At 55.7% G+C, this 19107-nt stretch overlaps 1 protein-coding gene across 1 annotated transcript; it reads right to left on the bottom strand.

Moving 5' to 3' along the window:
• Positions 1–10391: 10391 nt before the first annotated feature.
• LOC111151729 (carbonic anhydrase 4) lies at positions 10392–18884 on the bottom strand. Its single transcript, XM_022509896.1, has 8 exons — positions 18613–18884; positions 14277–14330; positions 13349–13504; positions 12547–12692; positions 12332–12430; positions 11999–12065; positions 11691–11857; positions 10392–10704 (listed from the first exon to the last, which is right to left on the bottom strand). Exons 1-8 carry the CDS (start codon positions 18668–18670, stop codon positions 10510–10512), a joined length of 942 nt encoding a protein of 313 aa, XP_022365604.1. The 5' UTR covers positions 18671–18884; the 3' UTR covers positions 10392–10509.
• Positions 18885–19107: the final 223 nt, after the last annotated feature.

Here is a 19107-nt window from a genome sequence, read left to right as displayed (position 1 = left end):
GATAATAGAAATGCTAGACCTCAACCCAAAACTGATACACGTATCCCCCACTTTTCGAAAGTTGGAGTTATGTCACTTCCCTTTTACAGAACACTTACACAAGTACCTGTTTTCGCTAACCAAAAGACATCCAAAGAGGATGTTCACTTTTATGAGAAAAGCTATTACCATACGGACATGGGTCTTTCGTGAAAGCTCAGTGGTGTAACATGAACTTTCAGAAGGTTTCGCTTTACACCGCTTCCATTTATGAAAGGTTTCAGAGGAATACTCTGCTTTAGTTTGGCTTTTGCTTTGGTTTTTGTTTTAGAGGTGGGGCTGGGTGGAGGGGGCGAGAACCCCAAGCAGATGCCCCACTGAGCACGGAGCCTGACAATGGGGCTTGATCTCCCAGCCTGGAGATCACGACCTGAGTGGAAACCAAGAGTCAGACGCTTAACTGACTGAGCCACCCAGACACCCCAGGAAGCCTCTACTTTTAGATAGCGAGGGAAACCCATACATGTCAAGAAAGAAAGAGCGAGGAAGAGAGAAATGGAGAGAGAACAAAGGAAGGAGAAGGGAGGAAGGAAGGGAAAGAGAGAAGCATGCCCAATGTGGACCCTGAGGAAATCACCACCGTCAACGCAAACTGATGTGAAAAGCGACGTCGAGGTCAGGGGCTGCTGCGCTGCCCAAGCACTACCTTTCCAGGGGTGGCAGCATGGGCTCGGCTGGCAGAGGCTCGGATGAAACATTTCCTCTGTTTCCCTGTTTGCACTGATGTTCCTTGTGGAAACCCTCTTCCTCATCTGGATCACAGGCCCACTCCCCGAGCTTGAACTCTCAGCAGATGGCACACAGCAGCGTCTCCCACCCACACAGATTGTGCCCGCCCCGCACAGCAGCCTCACGCTCTGTGAATGGATGGTCAGTCCCTGTGATGACCCGGGTGTCACGGCATCTTCCTCTTACCCTCGCACTCTGTATACATATCGAAGGCAGCCTCCCGAAGATATCTCAAATACGTCTTAAGCTAATCCTCTCGGCTGTCACGTGATGTCCCCTGAGGAGGAACCTCCAATCCCTGATCCTCTGGTGCAATACCACCACTGCCTCCCCCAAAGGTCCCCTCACAGGGTGGACACCAGGGTGGGAGCTGTTTGCTGGGCCTTCATGCCAGTGTCCCCACATCAGAGCTGCCTGCCCCCCACGAGCAAGCATCAGCATTTAGCTGGGATTGCTCCTTCCAGCTTCGTGGGCCACTTCCATGACTTTTATGACCTGCTGAGTAAAAAGAATTCAACCAAGTAAGTTTTCAAGTTCTAACTAGCTTTCTTAATTGATTCATGAATCGGGCTGCATCGTGTCTAGCAAGTAGAGGAGAGCACCATTGAGCTGTGGGAAAGAAAAGGTTTTCAAAGGCAGAGAGAGAACAGAAGAAAAGGAAATTATTAGCAAAGATTGCATCGTTTCAGGCAAGGTCACCCTTCTTCCAAGGGAAGGGAAAGGGTCTCTCGGTACATTTCCTAGTGCTGACCGGTAAATTCCTGGCTGACTGGTTCAAGGTTACAATCCCAGGGGCGCTGAAGCTGCAGTTAGGTTAGGTAGTTAAGTCTTGGTTTGCTGACACTGGTCTTTTAACGTAAGTGGCTCCATTTGGGGCCTGAGGTTTTCTTTCTGGCAGACCCCAGTGTGAATCCCAAAGGCTGACTGATAAACCCCACACTGAACTCCCAAGGCCGTCCTCCCTTTCGACTCTACTTGGACTCAGCATGTCACACCAGTGCCTTTCCCTGGAGAGCTGTCTCCCAGGAGACCATGCAGGCAGTAGACCCCGGCAAGACTGTCCTACATATCCCAAGCAGCTCCTGATACAGCCCTTAACCCCGTAGCAGCACGTGAACGCACAACCCTCACGGGAGCGAAGCCCCCGTTTGACCGGCAGCCTTGTGGAGACAGTGCCAGCTCCGGGCCCACGGAACGGAGGAGCCCAGGCACCTCGGGCCACGGATTGGAAAACAGATTCCCTGAGGAGGATGCATTATGTCAGGGAACAGTGAAAGCCCAGGATCAAGTATCTCCTACGCCCAGGCCCTGCATGTGGAAACAGCTGTTCAAACTGTAACAAACCCGGATTGATTTTGTCAGTCACAGAAGGAAAGTCAGCGTAAATAGAGCTTAGAAAACCTGGCTTATCTCTCAGGATTGCCCCGTGGGCAAGGTAAATATTTAGTTCCAGCTCTGGAATGGTGCCTGCTAATACAGTGTTTTGCTATCTTTTTTTTTTTTTTCCAAATTCATTCATCTTGCAAACATCTACTCCCCCCTCTGTGTGGCCAGCCAAGATGTGGCACTTCCATACTCGGATGGCCAAGAGGCAATCCTCCAGTCCTCCATCAGGTCAGGTCGGGGGTCTTGGTCGGGGAGATGGAGGGGAGCTGACATTGAGGAGGGCTTCACAGATGAGTCAGTTCTAAGCTGGGTGTTTGGCTGGTGTGTAAACCTCATGAGAAGAAGACAGGTAAGGAAGGGCCAGGGGTGAGTGTTCCAATGGAGGGAATGGTGTGTCTCTGGCTGGCTAGGTGACTTCTAATTGCAAGCTTCCATGGAAGGACTTCCAACGTACATCTCAGAAGCTTGTTTTAAGGATTAAGTGAGACATAAGGCATGTTGCACAGTTTTGCCTGAATAAATATTTCCTGCTGTTAGTGGAGTGTTATTTGTGTGGAGTCAGGACTAGCAATGCCTATCCCAGTATTCTTCCAAGCCGTACTGATTGAAAGCCTACTATGTGCTCTAGGCTATATGGGTACTGATGCGCCCCAGTCCTGCAGGTTGGCCCCCCAGGAAGCTGACAGAGTTCAGTGCACAAGGTATTTATTAAGAAGGGCCTCTAAGGGGCGCCTGGGTGGCTCAGTTAAGCATCTGCCTTTGAATCAGATCATGATCCTGGGATCCTGGGACGGAGCCCCACCTCAGCAGTGAGTCTGCTTCTCCCTCTCCCTCTGCCCCTCCCCCTGCTGATGCTCCCCACCAGCCCCCCACCAGCAAATAAATACATAAAAGTCTTTTTTTTTTAAAGTGCCTCTCCGGCACCTGAATGGCTCAGTGGGTTAAGCCTCTGCCTTCGGCTTAGGTCATGATCTCAGGTTCCTGTGATCGACCCCCGCATCGGGCTGTCTGCTCGGCTGGGAGCCTGCTTCCCCCCTTCTCTCTGCCGGCTGCTCTGCCTACTTGTGAGCTCTCTCTCTCTGTCAAATGAATAAATTAAAAATCTTAAAAAAAAAAAAAGTGCCTCTAGGACCCACACCTGTGGAAGAGAGCAAAGCAGGGTTGGGCTGGGATGAGAGAGATGGCACTGCCACAGAGGCCCAGTCGTCACTTGACTGGCCCCACCTAGAGCTCGGAAGCTGGAACGATTCCTTGGTGTCACCCTGAGCTGGGCTAAATGTACCTCCAACCTGATCAGTTACTGGTTGAAGGCTGCTGCAGAAAGGAGCGTGACCTTGACTGAGGGGCTTCCTTCTCTCCAGAGAGGACAACTGAAAGCATCTGCACCCCCACCAGCACTCATCACAGGGGGACCAGGTGTCCCTAGGGCTCTGAGCTGTGCAGGACAGCATCCCCCACAAGTAGTCAACAGAACAGATGAAAATCCCTGCTGTCCCCAAGAGACGGTGCCAATGCGGGCTTTTGTCCTAAAGATTACTGTCAGGATTCAGTGAAATAGTGCATGCAGATAATGACAGCTCAAAGTAGTGAAACAGATCAGGCGATTACAAGGTGAACGGAACGGGAGGAAGGGCGGCAGTGGACAGAAAGATCTCAGCTGCCTGCTGGTGCCTGGGTCCTGCTCTTCCTGTACTCCAGGCTCTGACGCGAGCGAGCATTCCAGTTCCCACAGGGTTCTGCTCCTCTTGAGTCTCTCCTCACTTTGTTAATAAAACCCTGGCACCGGGTCCCTTCTGACCTCACCTGGAGGCTGCAGCCAAATCCTGCCTGAGGGCTCCCTTCTGTGTGAGATGGCTGGTCTGCGGGGGGGAACTGAGCTCAGGAACGGGGTCCTGGCACTCCAGCGCCAGGAGGCCGGCATCAAGCAGAGACCCAAGGAAAAGGGACGAGATTACTGATGTAGGAAAATGTTAGGGTTCAAAGCCAACGGCCAAGAAAGAGTCTTGAGACGCCTTTGGTCCAAAAAGATGGTTTTGTTAAAGCATGGGGACGGGATCCGTGGGCAGAAAGAGCTGCGTTGGGGTTGCAGAGGGTGGTGATTATATACTTGTAAGTTGGGAGGGGGTTCAGGACAGGGCAAACCTCCAAGGTATTTTGGAAACAAGGTTTCTAGTACCTTGAGGGGGCTAGCTTTTGTCGGGAAAGGTCATTTTTTATTGTTCAGTACAATCAGGAGACCCTTCAGATGTCCATCAGCGGGCCACATGCTTGGAGGAGGATTCCTAACAGGTATCCTGGTTCGGGGTAGAGATAAAGGAAGCTTCCAGAGGAATTACGGCATGTTTAAAGCAGACCCCAGGATCCCGGAGGGTCAGCCTAAAATGCCTTTTGCCCTTATCAAAGTGTCAGCATGCCGGCAGTAGAGTCCCTGGAGGAATGTCACTCTGCCTGTTTGAAGGACTTGTCAATGGGCTGTAAATAGTAAGGAAACCGAAGAATTTTTCTTCAGCTTTGTTTCCCACATCAATTTCCTTGGCACAGACCTCTCTTAAGTCTTTAGAAAACTGTGAGGAGGAAGTCCACTGGCAGAAGGGCCTGCTCCCAAGTGTACCGGGTTGCCTCCCACCAGGGAACCCGATACGAGGCAGGGGGAATACCCTCAGCCAGCGTGCGATTAGTTCCTGGAAGGTGTGGCTAGCGGGAGGGAGAGGGGGATGGTCAAGGAGGGGATGGTGGTGGCTCAGTCTCTGACCCTTTGTCCACCCTTCCCTCTTGGCCTCCGTTTTCCGGACGTAGGTGGGATGGGAGTAGGGTCACCACACCTGGTAAATACAAATTCAAGACACCAAGGTCAAGTTCAGGGGCAGATAAACAATAGATAATGCTTTAGTATGAGTCAGCCCCATGCAATTTTGGAGATGTACTTTAAAAATTCTTTCTCTGAAATTCAGGTTTTTAAAAAAATTTTTTAAGATTTTATTTATTTGACAGATCACAAGCAGGCAGAGAGGCAGGCACAGAGAGAGTGGAGGGAAGCAGGCTCCCCACCAAGCAGAGAGCCAGGACCCTGAGATCATGACCTGAGCGGAAGGCAGAGGCTTAACCCACTGAGCCACCCAGGAGCCCCTGAAATTCAGATTTATCAGGCAGTCCGAGGTAGGTGCAGATCATATGCTGGGGAGAGCCTGCAGCAAATCCAGACAGGACAGACGGCCAGGAACAGAGCCAGTAATAGAGAAAGGGACCCATCAGAGGGTACTCCCAGTAATCGCAGCTCCCGAGGAAGGCCGGGAGGAAAGCCAAATGGATTCCACAGCAGGAGCTCTACGGAGGCTGAACCCGACTCTACCCTGGACCCTTACCCAATAAGGCAGGGACGTGAGCCCTGCAGAGACGCAGGTGGGTGCAGGGCTGGGGGGCGTGTCCCACTGAGGGGAGAAGCAGGCCCCTCAGGACTGCCACCCCACCTCACCTCTGCTCCCCATCACAGAGGCAAATCTGGGCATCACTCCTCAGAATTCGGACCCCTCCCCACTCTTTCCTATCCCCATCCCTGGAAGTGGCCAATTTCTCTCCATCTGTAGGTCCTACCCAAACTTCAGTGCTCCCTGTAATAAAAAGAATCCTCATGATAGCTACAAATTATGGAATACATCCTCTCGGCCAGCATCTTGTTTCATTGTGACGGTGTCCTTATGAAGTAAATACCATCATCAACCCCATTTTACGGATGAGGAAAACGGAGGCTCAGAAAGGTGAATTAAGTTATCAAAGGCTCCTCACTTGCTTTTCGTAGTGGTGGAAGAAGACTCAGATCTAGGTCTGTGGCCTGGGGCCCACGCTCCATCGGTGTATTTTGTAGAGCTGACAGTATTGTGCCCTCTGTGTCTGCCCTTTGGCCAGGAGTCCTGGGGGAAGAGCACAGACTGGGGTTTTTTCTACCCAAATCCTCAGCCCCTGTCACAGAGGAAATAATAGTGTTTGTTGAAAGACTAAATCTAGTTGAAAGATCAAAATGTACCTTTAGCCCGCCCCTGTCACCTGGCCCTCTGCCTATCCTCCCAGGCCTTGGAGCAGCCGACGCTTGGAATGTGACGAGCCTTCCACGTGTCCATTCTCAGCTGGGGCTAGGGCTCAGAGGAAGGAACTGGCTTGTGACTTCGCCTGTCCTGTAGCTCTCCTCCAAAGGAAGCCCCTCCCCAGGGCCGCCTGGGCCCAGGGACAAATCCTCAGTCCCTAGGGGAGATAATGCCTTTGTCCCTACTCAGATAAACAAACAGAGCTGCTAGCTGTGTCATTGGAGGTGCAGGAGCAGTGCCCCACCCGCAGAGATGGGCCCGGCCTTCCTCTCAAGGTCACCTGCAGGAGCTTGAAGACAGCTAGGTCCAGTTAGATGGAAAAGTCAAGCTTTGCCCATTTTGTAGATGGATAAACAGGCCCAGAGCTGGGAGGCATTGCCCCCATGCCACCAGCTTCCTTGTCTTCCCACACAGACGCACAGTCTCAGGGTCATACCACACGGGGGCACTATCCATAATGGGGCCTCTGTTTAGGCACCCCCCAGAGTTTGGTGTCAGAGCGGCCTTTCCGCATACCTGTGCCCATGTGCACCCTTCACCGTGACTCTGGGCCCCTATAGACCCTTCTATTCTTCCCACCCTCCCATTCCACCCCTCCCAACACTGCACCCCCCCCATACACGGTCCTATCAGAGCCACAGGAAACAGGGCCAGCAAGTGTGCAAACTGAGAGCCAAGATGGGGAAGTTTATTTTCCAAGAATCATCTAAACACATAGGGAGTATTTTTAGCCCCTGGCTCCCATCCAGATGCCAAATCTAAACAGGGGGCCAAAGGGAGGCCAGAGAGACGAGCCGTCGGGGATACAGAGCAGCCAGCAGGGACAGGGTGGGACAGGGTGCTGTGGACTCCACCCTACTCCTGGTCAGAAGATCTGTCCTCCTGCGAACTGCCCCAGGTCACAAGTGGGAGCCGAGGAGATACAGAGAAGTGACCCCGAATTCTGATAGGCCCCCTTGATGTAGGAAAGATGTTAGGGTTCAAAGCCGACGGCCAAGAATTCTTGAGATGTCTTTGGTGCAAAAAGGTGGCTTTATTAAAGCACAGGGACAGTCCCAGTGGGCAGAAAGAGCGGCACTGGGGTCAGGAGGAGTGGCCCATTCTATACTGGCAAGTTGGGAAGAGCTTCAGGACAAGACAAACCTCCAAGGTATTTTGGAAACAACGTTTCCAGGATCCAGAGGGGGGCTAGCTATTGTTACGAAAAGGTCATTTATTACTGTTCAGTAAACCCTCTGTCAAGAGACTCTTCAGATGCACATCAGTGGGCCATATGCTTGGAGGAGGAATCCTAACTTGTATCTTAGGGTGGCCAGCTAGAGATAAAGGGAGCTTCCAAAGGAATTTCTGTATGTTTAAAGTAGACCCAAGATGCTGGAGGGTCAGCCTAAGATTGCCTTTTGCCTTTATCAAAAAGGGTCAACATCAAGGCATTTGAGTCCCTAGAGGAAAGTCATTCTGCCTGTTTCAAGGACTCGTCAATGGGCTGTAAGTAGTAAGGAAACTGAAGAATTTTTCTCCAACTTTGTTTCCCACATCACCTTAACCTCTCTCTGTGCCTCAGCATCTCGTCTGCCTCTGCGGTAGTACTGCCCTTACAGGACTGTAGTGAGGCCCATGTTGGACCTGCAGCGGGAATTGGAGGAATGTGTGTCATGGTCTGTGCTGGGAGCCAGCAGCCTCAGAGAAGTCAGGTGGTGACCTGACGCTCCAAGGCCTCGCCAGTCACAGTGAAGTGTGAGTACACACTGTATGCCCAGAGCAGTGACCAAGGGGCATTAGAAGTAAATGAAAGTAGGGCTGTGCGGCGGGGACGCTGGGCCCTATTTCTGGATAAGGGGGCTCCTGGTCGCCCCCCGTCATCTCTGGCAGAGTTGTGTCAGGAGCCAGGCTGGGGTCTCTAGAGAGGGAGCACCTTCTCTAGAATGGGGTCTGCCCAGGGCGGTGCCTTCCGTGCCCAGCATGGAAGAACTGAACCGCCGTGGGAGAGGAGGCCCTCTAGAACACACACACCCCACAAGAGGGATTGCCCGTCAGGCTCACCCTCCAGGGTGTGGGGGCCAATTCCAGGAATGGCTCCTGCAGTGACTGGCCAGGAATGACCTTGCTATGAATCACGGGCCGGCATCACTTACTGAGCTTTAGGTTCGAGGAAGGGCGGACACAAAGGGAAGAGGTTTCAGCCCTGGGACCTGAGCGTGCTCTGCCCATTCTGGCACCACTGGCCAGGTTTATTACTGTGGGGTCAGGGTGACGAGGGAGGGTCATGTGCCTTACCCCTGGGCTCCTTTACACCCTTGGAGAGAGCGGGGCACTTCTGGGGCTTGCTGCCCTGTTGTTCAGGGGTGGGGGTGGGGCTTAGTGGTGGGGGGCACCGTGGGAGTTTCTGAGAGCCCTGAACCTTGGGTGGGAGGGGCAGGGTTCAGGTGAAATCTCAGATCCCCTACAGGCTGCACCAGGAACCAAAGAGAACAGGTTTGGTGTCCTCACAGCCCCTGCTGACACAGGCTGCCTGCTGTTGCCATGGTGACGGTAACACCCCCCCCCATGACTACGTGATCACCCGCGAATGGAGGGGTGCTTATTCTTGGTCACGAAGGGGAAACGGGGAGGGCAGGCTCCTCCCTCTCCCCAGGCCAAGGGGGGCGGCAGGGGGACGTCCAGGGGGAGTTGGGGGGGGTCAGGTTCTCTGAGATCTAAAGGGCAGCAGAAGGCGTAGAGGTCACCTCTACCAGCCAGCTCCCCTCCAGAGACTACTGCCTTGCAGGAGGTGGTGGGGCGGGGTGGGGGGGTGCTGGAGGGGCTTCTAGCACCGGGTAATGGAATCCCTTGAGTGCCTGACTAGCTTGCACATTCCTGTAGGAAAGTTCACCACCTCCAGATGATAGAACCTGCTAGAGCCCCCCAGGGACCCCTCTTCACCAAGCAAGGCTCATTCTCCTCCCCTTCCCCAAGCTGATACTCCCCAGTCCAGCCCTCCCTAGATGATGAGATCCCAGAGCCTGGGGCCCCTTGGCCCCTGCTTGCCTGGTTTGGGACCTGTCCTTGGGGCCCTCATTTCCTTCTCTCAGTTTTCTAGACCATCCGCTTCATACCTGCCTCCCCCTGGTCTCACTCACAAAGTGTCCTGTCTATTCACCTGTGACCACGAGCTAGCTCCGGGAACACTGCAGATGCCTCCCCTCCCTCCTCACCCCTGCAGCCCCTGCTTCCTCCAAAGCAGCACATCAGGCCCCTCTGCTCTAGCCTCTCCAGGCTCCCAGCTCTCTCCCATTCAAAACCAGCATCCTTACAGTGCCCTCCTACAAGCCCTCCCTGCCCCCAACACACTTGACCTCTCCTTTTCCCCTTGACCTTTTCCCCTTCTCTGTCTTCCAGCTCTCTGGAGGGCTTTCTCCTTCCCGCTCTCCACTTGAGCTGGCCTGCCTGCTGTTCCTCTGACAGGTGCCCTTCCCTCCCCACAAGGACACCTGCTGGTTCCCAGATGGTCCCCGTCCCTGGCCTCCTTCAAGTCTTCCTGAGGCCCCTTCCTGCTGAGACCTTCCCTAACCCCCTTCCCTTCCCAATTTATCCTTCTCCATAGCTCTTACTGCCCTCTGATACGCTGTTTGTGTATATTTCATCTCCAGCAACTCCAGCTAGACTGGCGACCCCAGGAGGGCCGGCACTTTTTGTCTATCCTCCCTGCCATATCTCCAGTGCCTAGAACATAGATGCTCAAGAAACATTTGGGCAAATAAATGAATGCCTTGGCACCTAGCTTCCCTAGGCTGCACCCCCACATGACCTGTGCTCTGCAGCCCAGAGGAGTCCAGAGGAGACAGTGCTGGGCAGGGGGCGGAGCCCCCTTGGCCAGAGTCCCACTGTGTGGTCTCCACTGAGCCTTTTCTCCTTCCTGGGCTCCGGCTTCCCCCATTATACAGTGAGGAGGCTGGATTGGAACTTCCTGGGCTTTCTTGGTATGGGAACTCAGAGCTGTCTTTGCATCTTTCCAAGTGGGGTACAGACAGGAAGTTTATTTACAAAGGTGGGAGGGGGTGCCTGGCAGTCCCTGCTAGGAAGAACTTCCAAGACTCAGGCTCCTTCCCTGAAATGGTGGCAGGTTGAGGGGAACAGGGCAAGGATGGTCATGGGAACTAAAAATAGACCCGAGAAAGGTTTCTCCAAAAATATATCCCTTTAATCATCATCAAAATCCATGCTAGGAAGCCTGAGGAATGGAGGCCCCAGGCCTCTACACACTGAGAGCAGAGGTAAAGTGTCCGGAAGGGATTGCTCATCGGAGGAAGCCAGTCATCAGGCAGGTGAGCGTGGGGACCAGAATGGTGGCCAAGGGCAAGGGCAGCAGCTGTCCTGGGGCCTGAGACTTGAACACGGGGCGCTGCCCCTGGTACTGCAAGGGTCTGACGTTATCTGTCATACTCAGTGACTGCTCCGTATCATAGTACAGCTTCTTGGAGAAGGCGAAGATCTGTGGAAGAGATGGGGCTCAGCACAAAGCCAGGAGCAAGCAGAGCTATGCTCCCCGATGTGTGACCCCAGACCAGTCACCTTGCCTGTCTGAGCCCTCTTTAGGGCTTTGGAATCCCTGGCTCTCAAGTTTCTTTTTGTTTTGTTTTCCCTAGCTCTCAGGTTTTTGTGCAGATGAAAAGAATAAGGATGTAGAGCGCTTAGCTTCCCTTAGGTGGACACACAGCTCACATTTTTGAGGGCCCATAAGCATGGGTCACTGCTGTCTTATCGCTGTTCCTACAGAACAGTGGTTCTCAGACTTCAGTACATGAGCATCATGGCGGGGCGGGGCGGGGCCAGGGTTGGGGGGCGTTGTTGGGACCCACACTGCCAGGCCCTATCCCCAGGGTTTCTGATCCAGGAGGATTGGGGCGAGGTCTGAGAATTCAAATGTCTAGCAAGTTCCTAGATGATCGTGATGCCCCTGGACCAGGGACCACCCTTTCAAAATTACTGTTCAGCAAGGAAAGTATCACTGAAGGAGGGATTGGGCTGTATCCCTGGAGCCTGGTGTGTTGTAAGGCCTTGAGTACCATTGTTGAATGAATGGACTGTTTTCCTACTGGGGCTGCACTGGTCCTCTCTCAGCTGCTCCTGGCCAGCCCCGGCCCTTCCCCCTTGCTCGCCCTCCCTCTCTCCCCAGGACACCAGCTCCCTGCCCTTGCTGGAGGAGTCCCACCTACTTGCAGGGGACAGCATGGAAGCCTTTTCTGACCGCTCCTGCCACAGCCTCCCCTTCAGCCCTCGAACGGGGGATGGGATAGGCAAGAGCTTTCTTGTTTGTCATACCCTGGGGAGTGTCTGTGGATTCAACCAATAGGACCTCAGCTCCCTGGGGTGCCCCATGCCCACTGCAGCCCCGGGGGGCCTCTGTGAGGATACAGAGGGATGGTTTCTGGGGAACTGGGCAGTGGGAGGCTGTACCCTGGGCCGAGCCCTATGTACCTGATCCCTGTGGAGCTGAATGCGCTCCTGGAACACAGTCCAGACAACCGTCTCCTTGCAGCCTGGAGTGGTGAGGGAGCCCAGGTAGCGGTAGTAATGCCTCAGTTTCTCCTTCTTGGGGATAAGGTCGAACAGGCTGATGCTCTCTTTCATCGTGGTGTTCATCTCTGGGGCAGGAGTAGGTAGGGAGGATACCGTCGATTGGTTGGGGAAGCAGGGAATCCCTGAGAGCCCAGGCCACAGCATCACCCTGGCCCTTCCTCTGTAGGAAGAAGTCTCCTCCCTTCCCCTCCCCCCCAGCCACTCACTGGGTCTGGGGACATAAGCCAGCGCCTCCACCAGGGGCTGGAAGCCATCATTCTCCTCAGATCCGGCCTGGAACAGAAGGGAAGGGGGCTTGAGAGGGACCTGTGGGGAGCCAGTGCTGACCATAAGTCCATTCTCCTGGTCCGGGCTGGGGAGGGCAGATAGCTTCTGGGACTGAGGCCCTGAGAGCCTCTGGGCTCCCCCCCGGGGGTATACAAGTTTCTGAAAAACAGAGGGGAAGTCAGGGTCCCCCAACCCCTTCCTGCCTTTCTGGAATCCCAGACCTCTTGATCCCAAGAAGCAGCCCCTCAGCCCCTGGGGAATGAGAGTCCCACCTCCAGCAAGAAGGCCAGCACTGCAATCTCATCTTTGGGATCCTGGGCCTCTTTCTTGTTCCTCGACGTCCCCTTCTCTTTCTTGTGTACTATGTGCATCTGGTGGCAGGGAGAGGAATGGAGAGAGGACCTATGAGGGGCCTGGAGCACCCTTCTCACCCAAGGCACGCCCACCCAGAGCCCAGCCACGCGCCACCCTGGAGAAGGGCCCTCACCTCCATGGCAAAGCGCCTGCCATCGAGGGTATGCTCTGAGCCCCCATCCAGCTTCTCAGACCAGTGCAGGTGCAGCTGCGTGGCCCCGTACCGGGCAGCCAGTCCTCCTCCAGCGATGGAGGCCTCACCCTCCAGCAGCACCATCACTGGAGGGCACAAGAGGGGGCTAAGTCCCCAGCAACCCCCTCAAGCCCCCCCCACAAAGAGCCTTCTCTTCTGCCTCCCGCCCTTCACAGGCAACAGTCCTGGGCTGCAGGGACAGGATGGGATGGGACAGGTGGTACAGCCCAGACCTGTCACTGGCCCCCTGTGGCCCCTGGGCCCGCCTCTCCCTCTGCACCCCCCACCCCAAACATGCACCTCAGCCCAGCTCCTCCCCTGCATCAAGCCCCTCCCTGATGTCTGGGCCTTCTCAAGGGAGTGTCCAAACTCCTTAGCCCTGAGGTGACCTGCCCCTGGGCCCAGTTCAGCTGCTCCTAGCCTGACCCAGGCCTGCCCTAGTTGTGCTCTCTGCCTCCAGGCACACAGTGCCACACATGATTTTCTGAACACCCCAAGATGCTTTACAGCTCTGCGCCTTTGCCGTGTTCCCTCTTCCTAGGATGCTGCTTGTCTTCCACTGAAGCACCAAAGCCACTGGGAAGCGTCTCCCCCACTTCCAAAGCCCCGGGCTCTGCAGCCCCTCTGCAGCCACGGTGGGCCTGGAGGAGCACCTCTAGCCCAGTCCTCTGGAAGCCAGGGGTCCCTGGACCAGTTGCCCCTGCCTGCCCAGGTCCCCCCCACCCCACTGCCCGACACCCACCTGAATGCCCATTGTTCTGGACTTTCCACTTTCGCTTCTCGTCATAGCCAGAGAAGGAGAAGGATCCCAAGTCTGGGTCTACCTGTGTCTTTGTAGTGACAATGTCGATGGGGGACTGGCGGTTCTTCTGGCAGTCTTCACCCCACTGGCTAGGCCCTGAGCAGGGAGGAGGGGCCGGCTGAGAGTCAGGGGCACACGCCCCTCCTCAGATTCAAGGAGGGGGAAGGGAGAGTGCTTGGAAGCTGACAGTGGAGCCCCCTGGAAGGGGGCCTAGGGAAAGACGTGCTGACTGGCAGTATAATCTGAGGGTTTGGAGGCGGGGAAGGCTGCCCTGGACATGGGTGTGGTTGGGACTTGGGGAGGGGGCAGCACGTTCAGTCCCTGAAACACAGCAGAGGCAGCCGCAGAGCTGACTGCAGGGAAATTGTGCAACAGTTGAAAAAAATGCCAAGGACGACCTCCCAGGTCCACCCAAAGAGGGGTCGTTGGAACAGAACCAACTCTCCATTTCGTTATAAGAGCAAAATAGGGGGTGCCCGGCTGGCTCAGATGGTGGAGCATGTAACTATCTCAGGGTTGTGAGTTCAAGCCCCACGTTGGGCAGGGAGCCAAGTTAAAAAAAAAAAAAAAGTGTCTCTATAACTGATGCAACTGCTGATTTGTTTGATAGAATACTTGCCCTCTTAGGGACAGCGACGGGAGATGCCAGGGAAGCCTCGGGTCACTCTACCTTCCCCGTCCTCCGAGCGCCAGGATTGTGTATGTGCGTGTCCATGCACGCATGCCGATGTGTGTTTGTGTTTGAGTAACTGATAGCTGACTTGGGGGGATCATTACCCTGATCCTTCCCGCCCTCCCTGGGTTTTTATTTTGACTTGGGCAGGCCCCCCAGTGCAGAAAACCCATCCCCGAGACTTGCTGTACTCACCCAAGCAAGTATAGTTGGAGGCCTTGGCTTGAATCTCGTAGCACCAGTGTGACTCTGGAGCAGAGAGAGGAAGGACATGACGCCTGTGTCGGTGCACTTGCGCACACATGTGTCTAGGAATAGACTGGAGCTGTGTGCACATAAGCAACACTGTGTGTGTGTGTGTGTGTGTGTGTGTGTGTGTGTGTGTGTGTGTCTGTACACAGCGGGTCAAAGACTAGGAATATCCCCAGGGTCAGAGACCCCCTTGGGTTGGGATGGAGCATTCCTGCAGTCTGGCACTGCAGGCCCAAAGGAAGGAGACTTGAGGAAATACAGGGATGGGGATGGAAGTGGTAGAAGCAGCCAGACCCCAAAAGTCCAGACCCATAGCTGATTGCCTGGTTATTGTGCCCAGGGCACTGGTCCTTGGGAAAAACAGCCACTCTTGAGGGGCCTTGGGAGGTCCTCTAAGGCCCTCACCTCTACCCCAGGGCCTGGCCTTGACACTCTCCTCCAGGGGCTGTCGGCCTCCTCCTCCTCCTCCTTCCTTGTATCTCCCACCCCAAACCTGGAAGGGAGGTTCTGGCAAGAGGACAGGAGGAGGATTAGTCCTAGTCTCCCCTCCTGGGACAACAGAGCCGAGTTCAGCTTGGCTGCCTTCCCAGACTTGATCCGGGATGATGGAAGAGATTCGACGAGCCCTTCCCTGGAACACATGCTCTCGTGTGATTAAGACCCGTTCTGGATTAAACTCTCACAGCCCACCAGGGACAGTAGTCGGGCCCTTTCAAACCCTGTCCCACCACCCTGCAATACTGGTACGTGGGGTCAGATTCAGGTTCTAATCTCAGCTGTGGTTCAGGGCTGGAGAACCAGCACCTCTGAGAAGAGGTTGCACGGCAAACACTACACTAAGTGCAAGATTTACCTACCATGGGGGCCTGCCAAGGCGGTGTGCCTTGGAACCTTCTGTGCTTTCTGTTCAGTTTTTCTGTAAATCTAAATCTGCTCTACCATTATAGTCTATCAATTAAGCAGGGGGGGGGGGCGGGGGGAGGCTGCGGCAGTAGGGTGGACAAAACATTTGATCCAGAGCTGAAATTCTTGCTGGGCCACTTAGGGGCAAGTCACCTTAATCTCCCTGAGCCTCAGTTTTCTCATCGGTCAAATGGAGCTAATAGCATCCGCCTCTTTGGACTGTGGGAGTTAATGAGAGACAGTAGAGTAGTCTAGGCAGCCTGCAGCACAGTTAAGTCCCCAGTGAGTCCTTCCTTTTCCTGGCCTCCCTCCCCCTGGCCTCAGATCAGTGTGCAGATGGCCAAAGCTCAGGCTGGGCCAAGAGGAGAGAAATGAAGTGAGCTGGAAAGAACTCAGGGATGAGAAAATTCCTAAGAAAAGCACAGCTTCCCACTCAGCCTGAGCTGAGGCCTCTGAGCACATCTGCCCCCTCCTCTCGGGGCTGCCTCCGTCCACCTCCTCTGGGGTTTCTGGAATGAGGCCAGGGTGGGGCAGGAGCCAGGAGGTGGTCAGGTTCTCGGGAGGGGACAATCAAGTTCTTGGGAGGGGAGGGGACAAGGGGTTCCAGGCCAGGAGAGTGAGCATCCCCAGAAAACGGGGCACCTTTTCGCTCCAGGTCCCTTGGAGTCAGCGAGGGCTTTGCATTCCCAGGCTCTGGGTCAAAGGCTTCACCCGCTGCCTGCTCTGCTGCTCTGGCCTCTTTCAGAGTCTGCCAGATCCTGCAGTGTCTTCCCCATCATGGTCCACTCCCTGCCCTGGACAGGGCTTTGCCGCCCGCCCCCCATGGGGGTAATTTCTGCCTCCAAGGAACCCCCAGGTGGGTCAACTCTGCAAGGGGCTGCGGGCACTTCCCCACCTCCTGGGCTCCCCTCTGCAGGTGGCCAGAGCTCGGAAGTTGGAGCCCGCTCACCTGATTCAGTCCTGGCTCTGGCTCTTGCTTCATCTCCGAAGGAGAGTTCAACTTTCCCCAGCCCTCCGTTCTACCTCAGGCAGAGCGAACTGCCACTGGGCCCGCCAGGACTTTGCTCAGTGTCTGAGGAGAGGATGGTTGGGTGGAGCCCATTTGCAACCGTGAAAGCCTCCTTGTCAGAATTCACCCATGTCTTCCCCTCTCAAAGGACCTGAAGGCAGACAGGGCCTCCAAGGTTGACCGGAGGCCCCAAAGGAAGCTATTCCAGGGGAAGCCTTGCTTAAGTCAGAGTCCTGAAGGGCAGACCCTCCTCTCAGCCTCCCCAGGGCCCATCTGGTTCAGGCTGAGCCATTCTCAGGAATGTGCTCTTCCCTGACTCTGGCTACAGCTCCTGGTTTTGTAATGATGACCTCTGGTTCACTGTCTTAATTGTGGAGACTTTTGACCTGTGTGGCTGAATGCTCTTGTAACTACCCTCTTCGGGAGGCAAGAACTAGGAAAACAACGTTGATGAGACCAGAGGTCAGGTCTATGTCCCTGGGCTGAGGTGGCAGGGTCACAAACCAGCTCAGGCTCCTGTATTCATGAGAGGGCTGCCCTTCAAATAATGACAAGCCTGCTGTCTCAGGGGGCCTGGGAAGGAGAGGGGCTCCCCACAGACAGATCTTGGCTCCAAACTCCAGGTTCTACCTAAGTGACCCGCCTAGGTGAACCAGGAATGCAGTTGCAAACCTCACAACTATCACCAATTACCCAGCCACTGTCCCTCACCCTCCACTTGCCCCCCTGGACCTTTCTTGGTGATCCAAGAAGTTCTCTCTGATGGACCTTGCCCACTCTACATTCCCACTCTGTGGGGAAGGAGGAATCCTGGAAACCAGCTCAGCAAAACCCAAGTATGTCCTGGCAAAGTCTCAGCAACTCCTGGCCAGGGTTCTGGGGCCTCAAAGAGTCCTATGACTCCTCTCCTCCTCCCTCCATGACAGCAGATGTTCTGGGTTGTCTCATGTGTATCCTGGTCCCTCTCCAGCCTCAAGTGTTCCAGAGGATGAAATGGGTGAAGGGAGACCAGTCCCGAGACAGTTTCCAGTCTGAAAGCCCCAGCACTTAAGGTGAGCACAGGTTGTAGGAGGGGGCAGCTGAGATAGATTCCTGGCTGGTTGGCCCCAGGCAGCCATCAGGCATGGGGTGTCTGCCATGCGCCACTCAAGTACCACACCAAGCACTTACACCCACTAGCTACCTGAGCCCTTAAAACCCCTTAAGTCAGAATTACTATCTCTATATTGTGAGAAAACTGAAATGAAGTGACTTACCCAGGGCCACACAGCTACAAAGCAACAGAATTAATTGTAAAGTGTTTCTCTTTTTCTGAGTCCAGCCGCTTTGGTAAGTTTCCAAATTCCGACTTTACATATGAATTTTGTCACATCCCATCTCTCCTCTTTATTCCTCTCCTGGGAAGAAGCCAGTAATTTCTGCAGGTTCCCCTCATCCCCTCCAAAACACACACACACACACACACACACACACACACACACACCAGCTAAATCTTTCCTGCAAAAGGCACATACTCTCTCCTTCTCTGTTGCAGAGGGAGGGCACCCTCACCCCTTACTCCACGACTCCCAGAAGGGAGCATCTAGCTTTGGAGAGGATATTTGGCCAGCTGGACCCCAATAGGGGACCATCGGAGGGGTAGCTGAGCTGGGGACTGGCAGATGGGGGGGGGCTTCCTGCAGAGGAGATGGTCCCCTGTGGGGTCGCAGAAAAGATTCCTCCCCTGATCCCTGTGCCCAGCCCTGGGACTGGAGGCTCTTTCAGCTCCTTATCAAATATTAACACACAACTCCTGCCACCTCCCACCTAGGCGAATAATTAAGAGCTCGGCCACATCATTAATCTTTAAACGAAAATCACACTGCCCGGAAAGACCGGCTCGGCCAGGGTCTCAGGTCTCCTAGTGTCCCCCCTGGCCACAAGCTCCCAATGTGTCCCTGGGGAGGGGAAAGGGAACGACCAGGAACCCAGGGTGCGAAGCGGAAAAGCCAGGGCCTCCCGTGCTCTGGGCAGGGGGGCAGCCCCTCAGCACTGAGCCCCGGCGGGACAGACAGCGACGCAGGGACAGGCTGAGGACCAAAGGCGCGTGCAGTGCCAGAAAGGGCGAGAACGGCGGCGTGCGTCGAGGCGGGTCGGGGAAGCATCCACATCACTGACTCGAACGCTCTCCGGGCCGAGCGCCGCGGGGCCCCGCGTCCGCCGGGTCCGCCCCGTCCGCCCCGTCCGCCCCTCCAGCCCCGTCGCCGCAGCGGTGCCCACAGAGTCCGAGCCCGGCGCGCGCCGCGCGCCCCGCGCCCCGCGCGCACTGCGGCTGGCGACGCCGAGGGGCCGCCCGCCGGGGGACCAGACGGGAGCCCGCGCGGTCACCTGCGCTGGCCGAGGGCCGGGCGGCGGCGAGGGCCAGGAGCGCAGGCAGCAGCCGCATCCCGCACAGGAGCCAAGACGCCGCCGAGCCGGGGGTCGCGTGCCGAGGAGGCCTCCGGGGGTGCAGCGATCATGCCGGTCCCGGGTTTTATAGCGGAGCTGCGACGGGAAAGAGCCCCGACAGCGGGACGCGGGTAGCGGCTCCGCCTCCTGGCGGAGCCTCCCCTCCCCGCGTCCTGTCCCTGCGCCGAAATCCTCCGCTTCCACCCCCTGCCGGGCCACCTTGTGCCTCGTGCCCGCACCACCGCCACTACCCCGCCCCCGCCGCCAGCGCCGCTCCTCTCGCTCCTGCCTCCGAGAGCCGCCCGCTCCCATCACACCTGGTCTCCTGTTTGAGAATGGGGTGGTGACCTCGCGAGGTACTTGATCCATACAAGGAGGGGTGCCCGGATTCCTGCCTTTGATCGGTTTGGCCTGGACTCCCAGCGCAGCCCTCTC

Source organism: Enhydra lutris, unplaced genomic scaffold (assembly GCF_002288905.1).
Source record: "Enhydra lutris kenyoni isolate GAN:26980312 unplaced genomic scaffold, ASM228890v2 scaffoldscaffold26, whole genome shotgun sequence".
In the NCBI taxonomy this organism is placed as follows: Eukaryota; Metazoa; Chordata; class Mammalia; order Carnivora; family Mustelidae; genus Enhydra; species Enhydra lutris.
Note: the sequence above shows the minus strand (reverse complement) of the source record. Positions and strands in the feature narration are given on the sequence as shown.

Bases quoted from the DNA above. Each gene is read 5' to 3' on its own strand.
- LOC111151729 (XM_022509896.1), bottom strand. From the start codon at position 18,670: ATGCGGCTGCTGCCTGCGCTCCTGGCCCTCGCCGCCGCCCGGCCCTCG. The intron at 12,431-12,546 runs GTGAGGGCCCTT...CCCTGCCACCAG, and splicing joins GCAGGCGCTTTGCCATGGAG to ATGCACATAGTACACAAGAA. The intron at 10,705-11,690 runs GTACATAGGGCT...TCTCTTCCACAG, and splicing joins TTCAGCTCCACAGGGATCAG to ATCTTCGCCTTCTCCAAGAA.